Source organism: Schistocerca cancellata, chromosome 3 (assembly GCF_023864275.1).
Source record: "Schistocerca cancellata isolate TAMUIC-IGC-003103 chromosome 3, iqSchCanc2.1, whole genome shotgun sequence".
In the NCBI taxonomy this organism is placed as follows: domain Eukaryota; kingdom Metazoa; phylum Arthropoda; class Insecta; order Orthoptera; family Acrididae; genus Schistocerca; species Schistocerca cancellata.
This window is the reverse complement of record NC_064628.1, coordinates 599,266,410-599,287,479: the sequence shown is the minus strand read 5'-3', so window position 1 is coordinate 599,287,479 and position 21,070 is coordinate 599,266,410. Positions and strand designations below refer to the sequence as shown.

The following is a 21,070-nucleotide window of genomic DNA, read 5'->3' as shown; positions in this document are numbered from 1 at the left end:
ACGAATATCTGCCGAAACACCACACGAAATGAGCCTGACGAGCTTTAGAAGAGAGACCGTTCAAGGTGTGTTGCAGATGTAATTAGTAATAAGGAAATAAACTGAAACGTAATGCCCGATGTTGATGTTTTACTGCGCGCCTTTTTAAGCAGAAGCTAACTTTTCACGTATCTAAATGTCTGTGCCGTCGTACTTCCTAAGCTATGTTTTGCAGGTATATATATATCACTGAATGTACCTGCAAAATTATATATATATATATATATATATATATATATATATATATATATATATATATATGAATACTAGCTCCAAAATGTGTCGCGAATAGGCGTATTAGTGAAGAAGCAACAATCTGAAACGTCAAGCTCGATGCGGTTATTTTACAGCATGAACTGAGAAAAAGTAGTTAGGCATAAACTTTTTTCCTTTCATAGTTTTGTTGGGGATTTAAAGCTTCGACATTGTGCGTAGTTTTTTGTTAGTCACAAAGCTCTCTCATTCCCAAATATTGGATAAATAAAGTCAGTAATGCTGCCTGAAGATAAACACACTGTCTCATTGTGTTAACCTATTAACTTAAGAGTATACGTCTTAATGCGTAGATTGTGACGACATTTTAAATCTTTAAATTCGTTCAATAATTAGGCGAAATATTGAAAATCAATTTTTTGTCTCTGGAATCCGTCAGATAGGCAAACTGCAATTGGCAAGGTTTTACGGGTTACGGGATAATCGGTTAATCGTTAAAATAAAGACAACTTGCGCTATCTGATAGGAAAGGACGGTACAACTGTTTGCGACAGCACACAAGGCTAAAAGAAGAACGAAAATACACTCCTGGAAATTGAAATAAGAACACCGTGAATTCATTGTCCCAGGAAGGGGAAACTTTATTGACACATTCCTGGGGTCAGATACATCACATGATCACACTGACAGAACCACAGGCACATAGACACAGGCAACAGAGCATGCACAATGTCGGCACTAGTACAGTGTATATCCACCTTTCGCAGCAATGCAGGCTGCTATTCTCCCATGGAGACGATCGTACAGATGCTGGATGTAGTCCTGTGGAACGGCTTGCCATGCCATTTCCACCTGGCGCCTCAGTTGGACCATCGTTCGTGCTGGACGTGCAGACGTGCAGACCGCGTGAGACGACGCTTCATCCAGTCCCAAACATGCTCAATGTGGGACAGATCCTGAGATCTTGCTGGCCAGGGTAGTTCACTTACACCTTCTAGAGCACGTTGGGTGGCACGGGATACATGCGGACGTGCATTGTCCTGTTGGAACAGCAAGTCCCCTTGCCGGTCTAGAAATGGTAGAACGATGGGTTCGATGACGGTTTGGATGTACCGTGCACTATTCAGTGTCCCCTCGACGATCACCAGTGGTGTACGGCCAGTGTAGGAGATCGCTCCCCACACCATGATGCCTGGTGTTGGCCCTGTGTGCCTCGGTCGTATGCAGTCCTGATTGTGGCGCTCACCTGCACGGCGCCAAACACGCATACGACCATCATTGGCACCAAGGCAGAAGCGACTCTCATCGCTGAAGACGACACGTCTCCATTCGTCCCTCCATTCACGCCTGTCGCGACACCACTGGAGGCGGGCTGCACGATGTTGGGGCGTGAGCGGAAGACGGCCTAACGGTGTGCGGGACCGTAGCCCGGCTTCATGGAGACGGTTGCGAATGGTCCTCGCCTATACCCCAGGAGCAACAGTGTCCCTAATTTGCTGGGATGTGGCGGTGCGGTCCCCTACGGCACTGCGTAGGATCCTACGGTCTTGGCGCGCATCCGTGCGTCGCTGCGGTCCGGTCCCAGGTCGACGGGCACGTGCACCTTCCGCCGACCACTGGCGACAACATCGATGTACTGTGGAGACCTCACGCCCCACGTGTTGAGCAATTCGGCGGTACGTCCACCCGGCCTCCCGCATGCCCACTATATGCCCTCGCTCAAAGTCCGTCAACTGCACATACGGTTCACGTCCACGCTGTCGCGGCATGCTACCAGTGTTAAAGACTGCGATGGAGCTCCGTACGCCACGGCAAACTGGCTGACACTGACGGCGGCGGTGCACAAATGCTGCGCAGCTAGCGCCATTCGACGGCCAACACCGCGGTTCCTGTTGTGTCCGCTGTGCCGTGCGTGTGATAATTGCTTGTACAGCCCTCTCGCAGTGTCCGGAGCAAGTATGGTGGGTCTGACACACCGGTGTCAATGTGTTCTTTTTTCCATTTCCAGGAGTGTAGTTTGACTTCGCCCGACATTGGAGCTAAAACGGACATTCATTGTGTAGTAAGAATTACGACTCTGCAGTGGTGTTGATCCCACCCTGTAAGAGAAAATCATTAGAGAAACGTAACTAGATCGTTCTGGATAAAAAAACAATAATTCCGCGAGCGATCAGTGTGACGTCGCGGCGAGGGATCAACGTGTTCAAAAAATGGTTCAAATGGCTCTGAGCAGTACGGGACTTAATGTCTGAGGTCATCAGTCCCCTAGAACTTAGAACTACTTAAACCTGACATGACATCACACACATCCATGCCCGAGGCAGGATTCGAACCTGCGACCGTAGGGGTCGCGCGGTTCCAGACTGTAGCGCCTAGAACCGCTCGGTCAATCCGGCCGTCGATCAACGTGTTCGTCCGTCACGTTAGCGGAGGTTATTTTGGCAGAGGAAGTTGTGACGCGCCAATCACCGGCCTCAGGTCTCGGTGTTTACCAAACAGTGCGCCCTGCAGCAGGGAAGCCGGCGTCTGCTGAGTGAGCTACTGTTCTCCAACGTCAGAGCGCTCCTTGCGGCGACATGCTGCCGCGTGTTTCTCCTCTGTCAGAAGAGTGCCCCATGTCTACTGCGCCGCCTGTAACAGCGCCTCGCGTCTCGCACACTTCCGTTCACCTGCTGGTACACCTCTCTATGCTTTTCACCTATTTGGAAATGTTTGACTGACGGGGCGGGATGTTGATTCGTACACTTTGGGAGATGAAAAGCGTTACGCCGTCAAGCGTAAGTTCGATATTTGTCAAACTTTGTGATGTTCAACACGTAACGGATATTAGATTAAACTCTCATCCCATTCGTAACTGCTGTGCATCATTAGCAGTAATATGGCATCAGTAGACAACACAGCAGGTCAGCGCGTTCAGTCAGAGGGCTGTCTACCCTCTGTAATACACTGAAGCGCCAAATAAACTTGCGTATTCAAAAACAGTCACAAGTAAACAGGCAGAATACCGCGCTGCGGTCGGAAACGCGTATGGTCTGGCGCAGTTGTTAGATCGGTTGCTGCCGGCCGGTGTGGCCGAGCGGTTCTATGCGCTTCAGTCTGGAATCGCGCGACCGCTACGGTCGCAGGTTCGAATCCTGCCTCGTGCATGGATGTGTGTGATGTCCTTAGGTTAGTTAGGTTTAAGTAGTTCTAAGTTCTAGGGGACTGATGAAAATGGTTCAAATGGCTCTGAGCACTATGGGACTTAACTGCTGTGGTCATCAGTCCCCTAGAACTTAGAACTACTTAAACCTAACTAACCTAAGGACATCACACACATCCATGCCCGAGGCAGGATTCGAACCCGCGACCGTAGCGGTCGCGCGGTTCCAGACTGTAGCGCCTAGAACCGCTCGGCCACCCCGGCCGGCGGGCCTGATGACCTCAGAAGTTAAGTCCCATAGGGCTCAGAGCCATTTAAACGATTTTAGATCGGTTACTGCTGCTACAATGGCAGATTATCACGATTTAAGTGAGTTTTAACGTGGTGATACAGTCGGCGTACCAGCGGTGGACGCAGCATCTCCGAGATAGCGATGAAGTGGGGATTTTCCCGTACGACCATTTCACGAGTGTACCGCGAATATAAGGAATCCGGTAATACATCAGATCTTCGACATCGTTGCGGCCGGAAAAAGATCATACAAGAACGGGACCAACGACGACTGAAGAGAATCGTTCACCGTGACAGAAATGTAATCGTTCCGCAAATTGCTGCAGATTTCAATACTGGGCCATAATCGATATGGGCTTTAGGAGCCGAAGGCCCACTCGTGTAACCTTGATGACTGCACGACACACAGCCTTACGCCTCGCCTGGGCCCGTGAACACTGACATTGGACTGATGATGACTGGAAACATGTTGCCTGGTCGGAGTAGTATCGTTTCAAATTCTATCGAGCGGATGGACGTGTACGGGCATGGAGACAATTCTCATGAAGCCGTGGACACTGCATGTTAGCAGGGGACTGTTGAAGCTGATGGAGGCTCGGTAGTGATGTGGGGCGTATGCAGCAAGAGTGATATGGGACCCCTGATACGTCTAGATACGACTCTGACAGGTGACACGTAAGCATCCTGTCTGATCACCTGCTTCCATTCATGTTCATTGCCCATTCTGACTGACCTGGGCAATTCCAGTAGGAAAATGCGACACCCCATATGTCCAGAATTGCTGCAGGCTCCAGGAACACTCTTCTGGGTTTAAACACTTCCACTGGCCGCCAAACTCCCCAGACATGAACATTATTGAGCATATCTGGCATGCCTTGCAACCTGCTGTTCGGAAGAGATCTCCACCCCGTCGTACTCTTACGGATTTATGGACAGCCCTGCAGGATTCATGGTGTCAGTTCCCTCCAGCACTACTTCAGACATTAGTCGAAGCCACGTCACGTCGTGTCGCGGCACTTCTGCGTGCTCACGGGGGCCTACATGATACTAGACAGGTGTACCAGTTGCTTTTACTCTTCAGTGTAAAGAAACGGATTGAAGCATTCAGCTTGAAGGGGTGTCAAGTGACGTCCGCATAGATCAAATGCCGAAAATAACAACGAACAACATGAAGAAGAAAGGGGATAGAGTCTGTGACTGCTAATAAAAAAACATCCTGGGTCTCGGGTTCGAACTCAGTCACTGCTTACATTTTGAATAAATCTCATGAGCAATGTCAGCCGAAGACTTCCAGCGTACGAAGCCATGCCAATGTCGCAAGCAGCAGATGAAGAGAGATAGAAGGTATATGAGGAAGTAGAACAGGTAATTCTGTATGTAAATGGAGATGAAAATGTATCAATCAATGTGGATTACAATGCGCTTGTGGGCGAAGGAATAGAAGACAAGGTTACAGGAGAATATGGGTTTGGCAGCAGGAATGAGAGAGGAGAAGGACTGAATGAGTTCTGCAATAAAGTTCGGGAGGTAATAACAAATACTCAATTCAAACTTAACTTAAGGAAGGACGATTTGGTTTAACGTTCCGTCGACATCGAGGTCACTAGAGACGGAGCACGAGATCGTATTGTGTCAAGGATGGTGAAGGAAACCGGCCGTGCCCTTTCAAAGGATCCATCCCGGAATTCGCTTGCAGCGATTTAGGGAAATCACGGAAAACCTAAATATGAATGGCCGGACGGTGGTGTGATCCGCCGTCCTCCCAACAGCGAGCCCAGCGTGCTAACCAATGCGCCACCTCGCTCTGTGGGGGAGGTATGCTTCGTAAAGACGCAGAGCCACTGGAAGGTTCCCGCTGGACTGCATCATTGCCAGACAGAGACTCCGATATGAGATATTAGATTGTAAGGCGTACCCTGGTGAAGGTGCAGACTCAGATCACAATTTAGAAATTATGAAGACTAGATTGAAGTTTAAGGAAATCGTCCGAAAGAGTCAGTGTGGAAGGAAGTGGGATATTGAAGTACTGAGGAATGACGAGACGCGTTTAAAGTTCGCCATGGATGTGGATACTGCGACAAGGGACACCGGAATAGGCAGTTCAGTTGAAGAGGGGTGCACATCTCTAAAAAATGCAATTACAGAACTTGGAGAGACAAACTGCGAAGATACCTTGGGTAACAGATGAAAGAAGGGAGCACAAAAATGTTCAGTGAAAGACAGGAATACAACAATATAAATCACTTAGGAATTAAATAGACAGCGTGTGCCGGGCAGCCAAGGCTGCAGGGAACACGTGAAGAAATCGAAACAGAAATGATTATCGGATGAACTGACTCAGAACACAGAGAACTCAAAATAATCTTCGTTAAAATTAAAAGCAAGGGCGGAAGCGTTAAGAGTGCAATGGGAATTCCACTGTTAAACGAAGAAGGCAGAGCGGATAGGTGGTAAGAGTACATTGGAAGCCTCCATGTTGGAGAAGACATGTCTGACGACGTGACACAAGAAGAAATTAGAGTAGATATGGATCATCATTATCATCATCATTTAAGACTGATTATGCCTTTCAGCGTTCAGTCTGGAGCATAGCCCCCCTTATACAGTGCCTCCATGATTCCCTATTCAGTGCTAACTTTGGTGCCTCTTCTGATGTTAAACCTATTACTTCAAAATCATTCTTAACCGAATCCAGGTACCTTCTCCTCGGTCTGCCCCGACTCCTCCTACCCTCTACTGCTGAATCCATGAGTCTCTTGGGTAACCTTGCTTCTCCCATGCGTGTAACATGACCCCACCATCTAAGCCTGTTCGCCCTGACTGCTACATCTATAGAGTTCATTCCCAGTTTTTCTTTGATTTCCTCATTGTGGACACCCTCCTGCCACTGTTCCCATCTACTAGTACCTGCAATCACCCTAGCTACTTTCATATCCGTAACCTCAACCTTGTTGATAAGGTAACCTGAATCCACCCAGCTTTCGCTCCCATACAACAAAGTTGGTCGAAAGATTGAACGGTGCACAGATAACTTAGTCTTGGTACTGACTTCCTTCTTGCAGAAGAGAGTACATCGTAGCTGAGCGCTCACTGCATTAGCTTTGCTACACCTCGCTTCCAGTTCTTTCACTATGTTGCCATCCTGTGAGAATATGCATCCTAAGTACTTGAAACCGTCCACCTGTTCTAACTTTGTTCCTCCTATTTGGCACTCAATCCGTTTATATTTCTTTCCCACTGACATTACTTTCGTTTTGGAGATGCTAATCTTCATACCATAGTCCTTACATTTGTGATCCAGCTCTGAAATATTACTTTGCAAACTTTCAATCGAATCTGCCATCACAACTAAGTCATCCGCATATGCAAGACTGCTTATTTTGTGTTCACATATCTTAATCTCACCCAGCCAGTCTATTGTTTTCAACATATGATCCATAAATAATATGAACAACAGTGGATACAGGTTGCAGCCTTGTCTTACCCCTGAAACTACTCTGAACCATGAACTCAATTTACCGTCAACTCTAACTGCTGCCTGACTATCCATGTAAAGACCTTTAATTGCTTGCAAAAGTTTGCCTCCTATTCCATAATCTTGTAGAACAGACAATAACTTCCTCCTAGGAACCCGGTCATATGCCTTTTCTAGATGTATAAAGCATAGATACAATTCCCTGTTCCACTCATAACACTTCTCCATTATTTGCCGTAAGCTAAAGATCTGGTCCTGACAACCTCTAAGAGGCCTAAACCCACACTGATTTGGATATGGATGACACGGAAATTTCAAAGAGCTCTGGACGACTTGAGGTCAACTAAGGCATAATGGATAGATAACATTCCAATGGAATTTCTGAAGTCATTGTGGAAAGTGGCAACCAAACGGCTATTCAAGTTGGTTCAGAAATGGTTCAAATGGCTCTAAGCACTATGGGACTTAACATCGGAGGTCATCAATCCGCTAGAATTAGAACTCCTTAAACCTAACTAACCTAAGGACATCACACATATCCATGCCCGAGGCAGGATTCGAACCTGCGACCATAGCAGCAGCGCGGTTCCAGACTGAAGCGCCTAGAACCTCTTGGCCACAGCGGCCGGCTTCATGTTGGTGGGTAGAATCTATGAGACTAGTGATGTACCACCAGTCTTTCGAAAAAATATCATCCACACTATTATGAAGATAGCAAGAGCAGAAAAATGCGAAAAGTATAGCACAGTGAGCCTAATAGATTAAGCACCCAATATACAGTACAACATATAGGCCTACAACAACCGCGAGGGAACATAAGATTGGGAAACCTAAAACAAAGTGCTCGGTTTAGAAAGGTTGTAAGAGAGGGATGCAGTCTTTCGTCCTTACTACACCCTGAGACAAAAAAAGAAAAAAACAAAAACAAAAAAGATCCACCACGAAGCAATTATCTGAACGGGACGGAAACAGATGAGATATACATGTAGAGACAAACAAATGACTAGAAATTCAGAAAAACTGAATCATTTGTTTAAGAGAAAGAGCTTCAAAAATTAAGCAAGGCAATAACATGTCGGTGCATCTGTAGTCCTTAAGCAAGCTGTTATTCGACTTGGCACTGATTGATAGAGTTGTTGGGTACCCTTCTGAGGAATATCGTGCCGAATTCTGTACAACGGGAGAGTTAGATTGCTAGTTGGAGGGCTCTGCTCATAATGTTCCAAACGTTCTCAATTGCGGAGAGATCCGGCGATCTTCCTGGCCAGAGTAGGGTTTGGCAAAGCACGAAGACAAGCAGCCATGTGTGGGCGGGCATTACCTTGCTGAGTTGTACGTCCAGATTACCTTTCCATGAAGGTCAACAAAACGGCGCGTAGAACATCGTCGACGTACCGCTGTGTTGTAAAAGTGCCGCGGATGACCACCAGAGATATCCTGCAATGAACAGGAATGCCACCCCTGGCCGTTACTCCTGGTTGTTCGGCCGTTTGACCAAAGACAGTTTGGTATCCCACTATTGACTCGGTCGTCTCCAGACACATCACCGGCCTGGAATCTCATTGACTGGAGTATAATTGTCTTCAGTGATATTAGTCTCACTTCGAACTGAGCTCCGATGATCAGGTGTGCCATTTCTTTTCATAGCAGGAAGCAATATTTTGACGTTGATGCAGAATATCGTATTCATATGTGCATCAAGGGAAGAAAGAATGGTATCCTGCGACTCTGATCTGCAAATTGGGAAACGCAACGTACGTCATACTGAGTACAGAGCGGATATCCCTCATGAACACACAGGCCAGATCCAGCCACAGTGTGGTGCCTTTTCTCATTTAAGAAACTACAAACCATTAACAGTCTCAGGCGAAGTCTCACTTCTACCTTGGAAGGGGAACTGTGAGCCACAGAACTGTAGCAGTCTCCCAGTGCTAATAATGAAACTAGTCAGCGACACATATTTTTCTTTAATTTATGTCTCGATAAACAACCCAGTGACTACTTTACGGATCGCAAAGTTTTGCTTTTCTGTCTATAATTAAACTAAAAATAAAGGATTGCTTTACCTGCGTTCAATAATAAAAACATGCAATAAGTAGTTATTTCAAACTAAAAATGAATAACACTGAAAAGTTGTGATAAACAGAGTTATCCAAATCTTGAGAATACGTTCGAAAATTATTATTATTGTTATTTCCGTGACTTTCTTGGACGACAGTTTGAAAATATTCAAAACGGTTAAAATGGCTCTAAGCACTATGGGACTTAACATCTGAGGTCATCAGTCCCCTAGACTTAGACCTAAGTAAACCTAACTAATCTAAGGACATCACACACATCCATGCCCGGGGCAGGATTCGAACTTGCGACCGTAGCAGCAGCACGGTTCCGGACTGAAGCGCTGAGAACCGCTCGGCCACAGCGGCCGGAAAAAATATACCTAAAGTAAATATGAATTGCACGAATCACATACTACTTTCTTTGAATGTATACAGTGCATCCCAGGACGAATGGTCAATATTAAGACAGGAATGATTATTCGAAGCAAATAAGCCTAGTAAACATTGACTCTAAAATGCATACCTGAAAAGCTATGAGCACTTCCTCATCTTCGATATTGTGAAACAAATCTCTTCTAGTGCTACATATTTGCTTTCCATACTCTGAGGGGTGGTAGTGTGGACCAAAACCAGGAAAAACGGCCAGTAACCATGGGGTCTAAAGTGCATGTCTTAAGAGCTACAAGCACTTGTTCAGCTTGGCAACCGTGAAACACATCTCTTCTATTGAACAAATGCTCGTAGCACTTAAGATATGCGTCTTATGCCCATCTTTAATAGACTTATTTGCTTCGAATGACCGTTCCTGTCACAGCCCTGAATAATGATGATTACTCCTGGGACACCCTGTAATCGACACATTGAAATATCTTCGTGCTGCGAGCTTTGCATCGCAGGTCGCTTTGCTGTTGACCGCCAAAGTGTGAGAAAGCAGTCGTTTAGGTGACGTAGTTTTCAACTCTTTTTATTTCTGATGTTCTGTGGTATTCTGAGGCAATAAGTAACGAAGATTAAAAAATCTCCACAACGTAGGATTTCTAAACTTAATGCAAGGTTTGAAAAAACCCCTTAATTTTCCGAATTAAGTAAGAAACAAGCAAATAGACAGTGCGCAGCCAATTAAAAGAAACTTAGAGAAGACTGCCGGCCGGAGTGGCCGAGCGGTTCTAGGCGCTAAGTCTGGAACCGCGCGACCTCTACGGTCGCAGGTTAGAATCCTGCCTCGGGCATGGCTGTTTGTGATGTCCTTAGGTTAGTTAGGTTTAAGTAGTTCTAAGTTCTAGGGGACTGATGACCTCAGAAGTTAAGTCACATAGTGCTCAGAGCCTTTTTTTTTTCTTTTTTCGACAAGACTACCCTGAAAAGAAAAGCGAAGTAACTTATTCCTTTTCGAGTAGTGCTTTTTCGCAACATTGTAATCATTGGCCTCGCCTTTGTATTTCATCATACGCAGTACGCATCAATGTATTCCACTAATCATTTTAACGAGTCCCAATAAAACGAAAGAGATTTGATACTGACGTTCTACCATAACCCAACTGGGAAAGCATGGAGGTCAGCATGCAGTGGGCCGTGGGCCTCGTCCGCCCATAGCAGTAGCTGTAGAAGAAGCTGCTTCACTCTTCCTGGGTTTGATGGTGGGGGGGGGGGGGGGGGGAGGGATGCTGTACCTTTGTGACATAAGTCATAGCCCCTATTGCATAGTCTACCTATCAGCCGGAAATAATAACCGGGGCTGCATATGCAGCAGGCGTCACTAGGACGACAATAAAACTTTCATCCGTTATGAACGTGGAACACCGCGACTGTGATGATAAAGGTTTCGACAAATTACTGCAACCAATAGTCAACAAATTACTGCAACCAGTAGCCTTTTGTTTTATTACTCAGTTTTATTTTCCATTGCCGGTTTCGTATCGCCTAGCGGTTCATCATCAGATAGTACATATTTATCGCATGTGTTCAGGATTGTGGAGGTCGTGTAGCTGTGGCAAATGTATGGACGGAACATATAATCACTGATTGTAGGGGGAGCTATTCACATTAAGGGATCGAGTTAGTTGCATTACTTACAGTTATTAGTATCTGTTCGTTTGTTCTCACTGTACACATTGTTTTGGAAAACATAAGGAATGTTTTACAGTCACATTAATTTCACAGCACTTCACAAATTTAGCCACAGGGAACAACTTCCATGTTCTTTACAAAATGTAAATGAACCACAGAGCATGATCAAAGCTATGTTCTCAGAGCCTGTGTAGGAACAGAGAGTTTTTTGTTCAACGCTTGGACTTTGAATTGGTGACAGTGACTATGGACGTATTTATACTACATAAATTATTGCAAAAATAACATGTTACACTACAAACCTGACCTGTGTTATTTACAAAATCTATTAAACGATGATTTTGTATGATATCTCAACCACAGTGTTAGTGCTGAAATTATGTTTGACATTAATCTTTATATTTAATAAAGGTTGATCATTATTTATGAAATAAATATTAGAACACTGTATGAAGGTTTTCTACATGTGTGTGTGTGTGTGTGTGTGTGTGTGTGTGTGTGCGCGCGCGTCCGCGCACTAGAAGAACAGAGAAAGAGATGAACAGGATTGCCAATGTGGAAAGGTGTGAGTTTTCTTTTGGCCTGGATTGTTTAATTTTTCAAATTGAAAGATTCCTTGAAATTTTGAAAAAATGGGTTGTTAGTTAAGTCAGTTTGCTCATTTAAGATGATGTGGGCTTTTTTATTGTTATATTTGCTACCTCACAATTAGTTTCCCTTCAATAACAAAATCTATATTCAGGATCATGGTTATCACAAGTCAAGAGTGTAGTGCAATTACATATTGTTTTTGCAATAATGTATGTAGTATAAATACATACATAGTCACTGTCGCCAATGCGCAATCCAAACACTGAACAAAAAACTCTCTGTTCCTACACAAAATCTTAGAACATAACTTTGATCATGCTCTTTGGTTTATTTACATGGAAATTGTTGCCTCTGGGTAAAGTTGTGAAGTGCTGTAAAATTAAGGTCACATGCCTTATGTTTTCCAGAACAAAATGTACGCCGAAAACAAACCAAACGATACTAATAACATTAAGTAATGCAACTAAATCGATCCCATATTGTGAATAATACTCACCACATTCAGTGCTTATATGTTTCGTCCACACATTTTCCACAGCTACACGACCCCCACAATGCTGAACACATGCGATAAATATGTACTATCTGATGATGAACCACTAGGCGATTCGCAAACGGTAATGGAAAATAAAAATTGCAGACTAAAGCAAAAGGTGGCTGACTGTAGTACCCCATCGACGCCTTTAGGATGACAGTATTATGGTGGCCTGCACGGAGATTGCCAATTGCCAGGGACTACGTTGCACGTCATTCGTCACGTGCAGCCAATCGTGCAAAAATCTGGTATCACTCCGTGCTAGCAGCTGATAGTACGGACACATGGTATCCCTCTGCACCAGTAAACAATAATGTGGAGCCATTGTATCACTCTGTGACTTAGCTGACTGTCAGTTCTGAAGGGCAGTTCCTATGTACAGTTCTGGAGCCAGAAGCCGCGAGTTCGCCGAGATGTATTCCAGCGCAGTCTTCGAGTCGGACCACAGACGACTGCGCCAACGCCAGCCGCACCAAAGTGGGATACTGTTCGATGGCGTTTAAAACAGGATAGAGAATGAAACTTCCTGGCAGATTAAAACTGTGTGCCCGACCGAGACTCGAACTCGGGACCTTTGCCTTTCGCGGGCAAGTGCTCTACCAACTGAGCTACCGAAGCACGACTCACGCCCGGTACTCACAGCTTTACTTCTGCCAGTACCTCGTCTCCTACCTTCCAAACTTTACAGAAGATCTCCTGCAAACCTTGCAGAACTAGCACTCCTGAAAGAAAGGATATTGCGGAGACATGGCTAAGCCACAGCCTGGGGGATGTTTCCAGAATGAGATTTTCACTCTGCAGCGGAGTGTGCGCTGATATGAAACTTCCTGGCAGATTAAAACTGTGTGCCCGACCGAGACTCGAACTCGGGACCTTTGCCTTTCGCGGGCAAGTGCTCTACCAACTGACTACCGAAGCACGACTCACGCCCGGTACTCACAGCTTTACTTCTGCCAGTACCTCGTCTCCTACCTTCCAAACTTTACAGAAGATCTCCTGCAAACCTTGCAGAACTAGCACTCCTGAAAGAAAGGATATTGCGGAGACATGGCTAAGCCACAGCCTGGGGGATGTTTCCAGAATGAGATTTTCACTCTGCAGCGGAGTGTGCGCTGATATGAAACTTCCTGGCAGATTAAAACTGTGTGCCCGACCGAGACTCGAACTCGGGACCTTTGCCTTTCGCGGGCAAGTGCTCTACCAACTGAGCTACCGAAGCACGACTCACGCCCGGTACTCACAGCTTTACTTCTGCCAGTACCTCGTCTCCTACCTTCCAAACTTTACAGAAGATCTCCTGCAAACCTTGCAGAACTAGCACTCCTGAAAGAAAGGATATTGCGGAGACATGGCTAAGCCACAGCCTGGGGGATGTTTCCAGAATGAGATTTTCACTCTGCAGCGGAGTGTGCGCTGATATGAAACTTCCTGGCAGATTAAAACTGTGTGCCCGACCGAGACTAAGCCATGTCTCCGCAATATCCTTTCTTTCAGGAGTGCTAGTTCTGCAAGGTTTGCAGGAGATCTTCTGTAAAGTTTGGAAGGTAGGAGACGAGGTACTGGCAGAAGTAAAGCTGTGAGTACCGGGCGTGAGTCGTGCTTCGGTAGCTCAGTTGGTAGAGCACTTGCCCGCGAAAGGCAAAGGTCCCGAGTTCGAGTCTCGGTCGGGCACACAGTTTTAATCTGCCAGGAAGTTTCATATCAGCGCACACTCCGCTGCAGAGTGAAAATCTCATTCTGGAGGATAGAGAATGCATTGTGAAATTGGATTTAGTCGTGGACAGGACTGTTATGGACTTTCATTGTACACATTATTTGTAGTGAGTGTCTGTGTTCTTCACTAAATTATGTCTCTGGAATATTTGTGCTATTACCATTTCAGTAGTTATGTTTTTAGAATGTGCGTGTGATGTGCAGTTGGGACTAGCGCCCCCGTAACACTGACATCAGCGGCACCTTGATGAAGCAGGCACATCAGAAGGGATATTTCACTATCTTAATGCCAGAAAGAAAGTGGGTTATCAGATTTTTCTTATCAGTCATTGTGGAAATTGATACAATGGTAATCAAGATTTCGTTACCGAAATAGCAGGGGACCAAGCTGTTGGCTCCTAATAAATTATTTGCTTCCGCAAAGCCGACCATACGAAAGAATACAATTGCCACAAATGGGGGGAACTGGGATCTGGGAGGGGAAGGGGGAATAGGAGGAATCACATCTCGAAAATCAAATGACGAGTTTGGTTATAGAATATGATTGTTTTATAACTGCCTGGGTTACATGGGACAGAAAATACAGGTCAGTCAGTTACTACCTCTAATTTAAACTAGAGAGGGAATTTAGGAAATACCAAGCATATTTAACAGTTATACTACTGTATTACAGTACACATTATTACTGAATTGGAACTATATTTGATGGTAGTTACATACACTATGTGATAAAAAGTATCCATACACCCCCAAAAATATACGTTTTTCATATTAGTTGCATTGTGCTGCCACCTACTGCCAGGTACCCCATATCAGTGACCTCAGTAGTCATTAGACATTGTGAGAGAGGATAATGGGGCGCTCCGTGGAACTCACGGACTTCGAACTATTGTGTATCTAGCGTAGTGCAGTCGTATGAGTACGAGTCCTGACACTTGGCAAGTCGGCGGACGGACTGCAGTTGCTATTATTCTGTGTTAAAGAGTTAACAAGAGAGACCGCCTCAGCTGCCTAGAAAGCGAGTGGAAACAGAGAGCGTAGGATAAAGTAAAGTCTGTACTGCAATACTTGTGAATGAGCTATTGGCCTGGCTGCAGACAGATTGTGGCACTAGGAAGTCAGAGTGGTGGGTCATCGCACCAGTCGCCTTTTAGCCCCCAGGAGAGACAGCCGCTACTCACTGGACAGGAGGCTGAGCGGATCTGGGGCCTTCCTGGAGGAAATGGATCGAGGAAAGAACCCCATCCCTTCCCGGATTTAACCCAGGAGCTCCAGAGACAAAAGATACTGGTCTGCCTGCTAGACCATGTAATGGTTCTTTGTTTACGTGACCATTACGGCACTCTAACCCCAAATCTCGATACCAGTAATATCGTACTACTTTTCTATGAAGTAACAGACATATTTTTGTGACAATATTCACATTTGATTTTATTAATGTATAGGAACTCCGATGTATCGATATATTACAGCGATATGGTTCTTGTGTGTATTCATTTCTGTGAGACTGTCATAGTCTTTGACTTACTTGTAACCGTTTTGGCGCGAATGCGCACAGAGCAGTCTTTATTTCACTTTGCAGAAGTTAAGTTGTTATTCCGCTTTGCAAAAGAACAGTCAAGTCTTGTGTTTGGTTAAAGTGGAAATTAAATATATGAAGATTGATACAAAACTGTTTTCTTGCCGATGTGACAATTAAGAAGAAGTATATGTGAATTTACAAGAAGTTTAATAAAAATGTGGATCGTGAACAAGTCAAAAACTATTTCTACCATACCATTGTTCTGATCTGGGATTGTTTGATCATTAAGAATATCCTGAAAAACGCATTTGTTAGGTCTCCAAATACTGCTAAAATACAGATCTAGACCTTCTAGCAGTCAAAGTGGAATCACCCTAGAATCAACAAGATGAGTCATAACAACTTCGACGAAATCTACTTGGGAATCCATTCAAGATAAGTGCCAAAATTAATGACTTTTTTACAGTGACTTCATTATTTCCGTTCTGACGATACCATCCACAGTCAATAACTTTGTTGTTGCCCGATAAAGCGAACATATGCTGCGTGAGCAACATTATTAATCTGATTTATAACCTACTTTGCAAGTGGTGGTATTGTTAGAACCACCATGGCCACAAGAACAGGGAAGAGCCACTCTTTATAATTGTTGTTTTTCATTCCCACTCCGTTGTCCGCGTTTTTCAAAGAAATGAGGCTTCACAATCCTTGAGGAGTGGAGTCGTCAGACGTAATGGTGATCAACCCATTGCATGGATATGTTACGCTCTGCGGATTTTGTCAGTATCGGTAGGCTGCAGGCCAGTACCAGGTTTCGAGTTATCCTTCCCATCACTGTTAATCTATGCACCTCAGCAGCGCATATTGGCAAGTCTAGAGGCACAGCGGCGAGCAGACACGTAGAAGTGGTGTGGATACGCACCGCGGAGGGCCGCCTGCTGCGGCGGCTGGTCCTGGAGTCGTGGCCGGCCATGTGCAGCAGCGCCGCCTCCACGGCCAGCTGGTCCCACGTCGACATGCGCCGGTCGCCCATGGCGGCCCCACCTGCGGCACAGCCCACACCTGCAGCACGGCCACACACGCAACGCAGCGCGCTAGTCGCACCGCCGCCACCCTCTCAGCTCTCGTGCGCTCTTGTGTTTAGTGACGCGAGATGTACAACTTAACAACGCAACACGGGAAGCGTTCACCCAACAGATCGCCGATTTTGCTCATCTTTGGTATCGTGCAGAAATCGAGGCGCCACATAACAGTCGGGAACGCTCATCGATAGCACAGACATCACCGACGTCTCACTGCAGTCCACAACGACGAATGGGAGGCGTACCTAAAGATATGCCCTCTCCCTCAGCACAGCAGCGCGCTCCCACGGAGGTAAATATGGAGCCATGCATGGAAGCGCTCTCCCTCAGTTCGGGACCTCAGCTGAAGCAGTTAACATCGTCGAGTAGGATTAAAGTGTTATTCAAGTCTCAGACGGAAAAGTACTTTTGTACACTACTGGCCATTAAAATTGCTACACCACGAAAATGACGTGCTACAGACGCGAAATTTAACCGACAGGAAGAAGATGCTGTGATATGCAAATGATTAGCTTTTCAGAGCATTCACAGAAGGTTGGCGCCGGTGGCGACACCTTCAACGTGCTGACATGAGGAATGTTTCTAACCGATTGCTCATACACAAACAGCAGTTGACCGGCGTTGCCTGGTGAAACGTTCTTGTGATGCCTCTTCTAAGGAGGTGAAATGCTTACCATCACGTTTTCGACTTTGATAAAGGTCGGATTGTAGCCTGTCGCGATTGCGGTTTATCGTATCGCGACGTTGCTGCTCGCGTTGGTCGAGATCTAATGACTGTTAGCAGAATATGGAATCGGTGGGTTCAGGAGGGTAATACAGAACGCCGTGCTGTATTCCAACGGCCTCGCATTACTAGCAGTCGAGATGACAGGCATCTTATACGCATGGCTGTAACGGATCGTGCAGCCACGTCAGGATCGCTGAGTCCACAGATGGGGACGTTTGCAAGACAACAACCATCTGCACCAACAGTTCGACGACGTTTGCAGCAGCATGGACTATCAGCTCGGAGACCATGGCTGTGGTTACACTTGACGCTGCATCACAGACAGGAGCGCCTGCGACGGTGTACTCAACGACGAACCTGGGTGCACGAATGGCAAAACGTCGTTTTTTCGGATGAATCCAGGTTCTGTTTACAGCATCATGATGGTCGCATCCGTGTTTGGCGACATCGCGGTGAACGCACGTTGGAAGCGTGTATTCGTCATCGCCATACTGGCGTATCACCCGGCGTGATGGTATGGGGTGCCATTGGTTACACGTCTCGGTCACCTCTTGTTCGCATTGACGGCAGTTTGAACAGTGGGCGTTACATTTCAGATGTGTTACGACCCGTGGCTCTACCCTTCATTCGATCCCTGCGAAACCCTACGTTTCAGCAGGACAATGCAAGACCGCATGTTGGAGGTCCTGTACGGGCCTTTCTGGATACAGAAAATATTCGACTGCTGCCCTGGCCAGCACATTCTCCAGATCTCTCGGCAACTGAAAACGTCTGGTCAATGGTGGCCGAGCAACTGGCTCGTCACAATACGCCAGTCTGTACTCTTGATGAACTGTGGTATCGTGTTGAAGCTGCATGGGCAGCTGTACCTGTACACGCCATCCAAGCTCTGTTTGAGTCAATGCCCAGTCGTATCAAGGCCGTTATTACGGCTAGAGGTGGTTGTTCTGGGCACTGACTTCTCAGGATCTATGCACCCAAATTGCGTGAAAATGTAATCGCATGTCAGTTCTAGTATAATATATTTGTCCAATGAATACCCGTTTATCATCTGCATTTCTTCTTGGTGTAGCAATTTTAATGGCCAGTAGTGTAAATGTGGAGCTTCGTACTTAGAGAGAACAGTTTGTTAATAGTGCATCATTGCTTTAATAGGCAATGATAATTGTAAACCATCAAGCATTCCTACGGCAATGGATCGTATCAAGTTAAGTAAATCTATTTATCATTCATGTAATAAAGTGAACTAATATTTCATATCTTGTACTTACGATAAGGCATCTCCCAAAGCAAAACTAAAAATCCACTGTTATCGCCGGATGATTGCAGTCTCCTCTGATCATGACATGTGGCATAATTGTAGCGAATACAGGCTCTTTGTTTATTGGAAGCGACTATGAGAACAAGCGGTTACGAGTGCAGTCACACGACCAATCCCATTACGGTAGGAACAGAGATGGAAAAGCGTCCGCTACAAGCTGATAAGCGCCATTCCATTGTTGGACTGACACGTCTCACGTTTTATTCACGGCTGATTTAAATTCATTGCAACCTGAGTTTAATTCCTGTCGATTAATACATGTTTAACGCTGATAATAAATACGAGGATAATCCCAAAAGTAAGATTTATTGGCTCTGAGCACCATGGGACTTAACTTCTAAGGTCATCAGTCCCCTAGAACTTAGAACTACTTAAACCTAACTAACCTAAGGACATCACACACATCCATGCCCGAGACAGGATTCGAACCTGCGACCGTAGCGGTCACGCGGTTCCAGACTGAAGCGCCTAGAACCGCACGGCCACATCGGCCGGCTAAGATTTATTTTTTGTAAGTACATAAACCTGTTTATTTCCACAATGGTTTACATCAGTTTACAGATTGAACATTTAGCTATTTTTCGACATAATCACCATTTCTGTCGATGCATTTTTGTAGACGCTGTGGCAGTTATTGTATGCCCATGTCATACCAGCTCGCCGCCATGCTGTTCAGAAAGTTATGAATCTCTTCTTTCACCTCGTCGTCGGAGCTGAATCTCTGGGACCACAATTAACGCTGACAGACACTGTGAAACTTTGAAAAAACTCAAACGGGCAATTCAGAACCAGAGAAGAAGAATGTTGAACAAGGGCGTACACATTCTCCATGACAACGCTCGCCCACTCATCGCTCGGCAAACCGTTGCTCTCCTGCAACAGTTTCAGTGGAACATAATCACCCACCCACCCTATACTCCTGACTTGGCGCCAAGTGACTATCACCTGTTCCCTTGGTTAAAAGAACAGTTGGTCGGAAAGCGATTCAGCACCGACGACGAGGTGAAAGAAGAGGTTCACAACTTTCTGAACAGCATGGCGGCGAGCTGGTATGACATGGTCATAGACAGCGTCTACTAAATGCATCGACAGAAACGGTGATTATATCGAAAAATAGCTAAATGTTCAAGCTGTAAACTTATGTAAACCATTGTAGAAATAAGCAGGTCTATGTATTTATAAAAAAAATAGGAAACCTTACTTTTTGGATTACCCTCGTTAACTTCAGAAACTGCCTGGATTAAGCCATCTATTGTTATACACTGAAGCGCAAAGAAACTGGTAAGGCATCCGTATTCAAATACAGTGATATGTAAACAGGCAGAATACGAAGCTGCGGTCAGCAACACCTTTATAAGACAACTACCTGGCGCAGTTGTTAGATCGGTTACTGCTGGTACAATGGCAGGTTAACAAGATTTAAGTGAATATGAACGTGGTGTTATAGCGATGGGTCACAGCACAACGAGGTAGCGATGAAGCGGGGATTTTCCCGTACGACCTTTTAACGAGTGTACCGTGAATATCAGGAATCCGGTAAAACATCAAATCTGCGACATCGCTGCGGCCGGAAAAATATCGTGCAAGAATGGGACCAACGACGACTGAAGAGAATCGTTCAACGTGATAGAAGTGCAACCCTTCCGCAAATTGCTGCAGCTTTCAATACTGGGCCATCAACGAGAGTCAGCGTACGAACCATTCAACGAAACATCATCGATATGGGCTTTCGGAGCCGAAGGTCTACTCGTGTACCATTGATGACTGCACAGCACAAAGATTTAAGCCTCAACTGGGCCCGTCAACAGAGACATTGGGCTTTTGGCGACTGCAAACACGTTGCCTGGTCAGACGAGTCTCGTTTCAAATTGTACCCAGCGGATGGATGTGTACGGGTATGGGAACAATCTCGTGAATCTATGAACCCTTCATGTTAGCAGGTGGCTGTTCAAACTGTTGGAGGCTCTGTAATAGTGTGGGGCGCGTGCATTTGGAGTGATACGGAACTCCTGATACGTCTAGATACGACTCTAAAAATGGTTCAAATGGCTCTGAGCACTATGGGACTTAACATCTATGGTCATCAGTCCCCTAGAACTTAGAACTACTTAAACCTAACTAACCTAAGGACATCACACAACACCCAGTCATCACGAGGCAGAGAAAATCCCTGACCCCGCCGGGAATCGAACCCGGGAACCCGGGAACCCGGGCGTGGGAAGCGAGAACGCTACCACACGACCACGAGCTGCGGACGATACGACTCTGACAGGTGAAAAGAACGTAAGCATT

The 21,070-nt window shown here is 45.7% G+C and overlaps 1 protein-coding gene across 1 annotated transcript in view; it reads right to left on the bottom strand.

The window, feature by feature from the left end:
* Positions 1-21,070, bottom strand: part of LOC126175491 (F-box/LRR-repeat protein 2) — a 708,226-nt gene that overhangs the window by 515,925 nt on the left and 171,231 nt on the right. The window contains exon 2 of the mRNA XM_049922311.1: positions 16,571-16,692. Within this exon, the coding sequence (XP_049778268.1) occupies positions 16,571-16,681 (111 nt within the window). The 5' untranslated portion in view covers positions 16,682-16,692. The remainder of the gene's footprint in view (positions 1-16,570; positions 16,693-21,070) is intronic.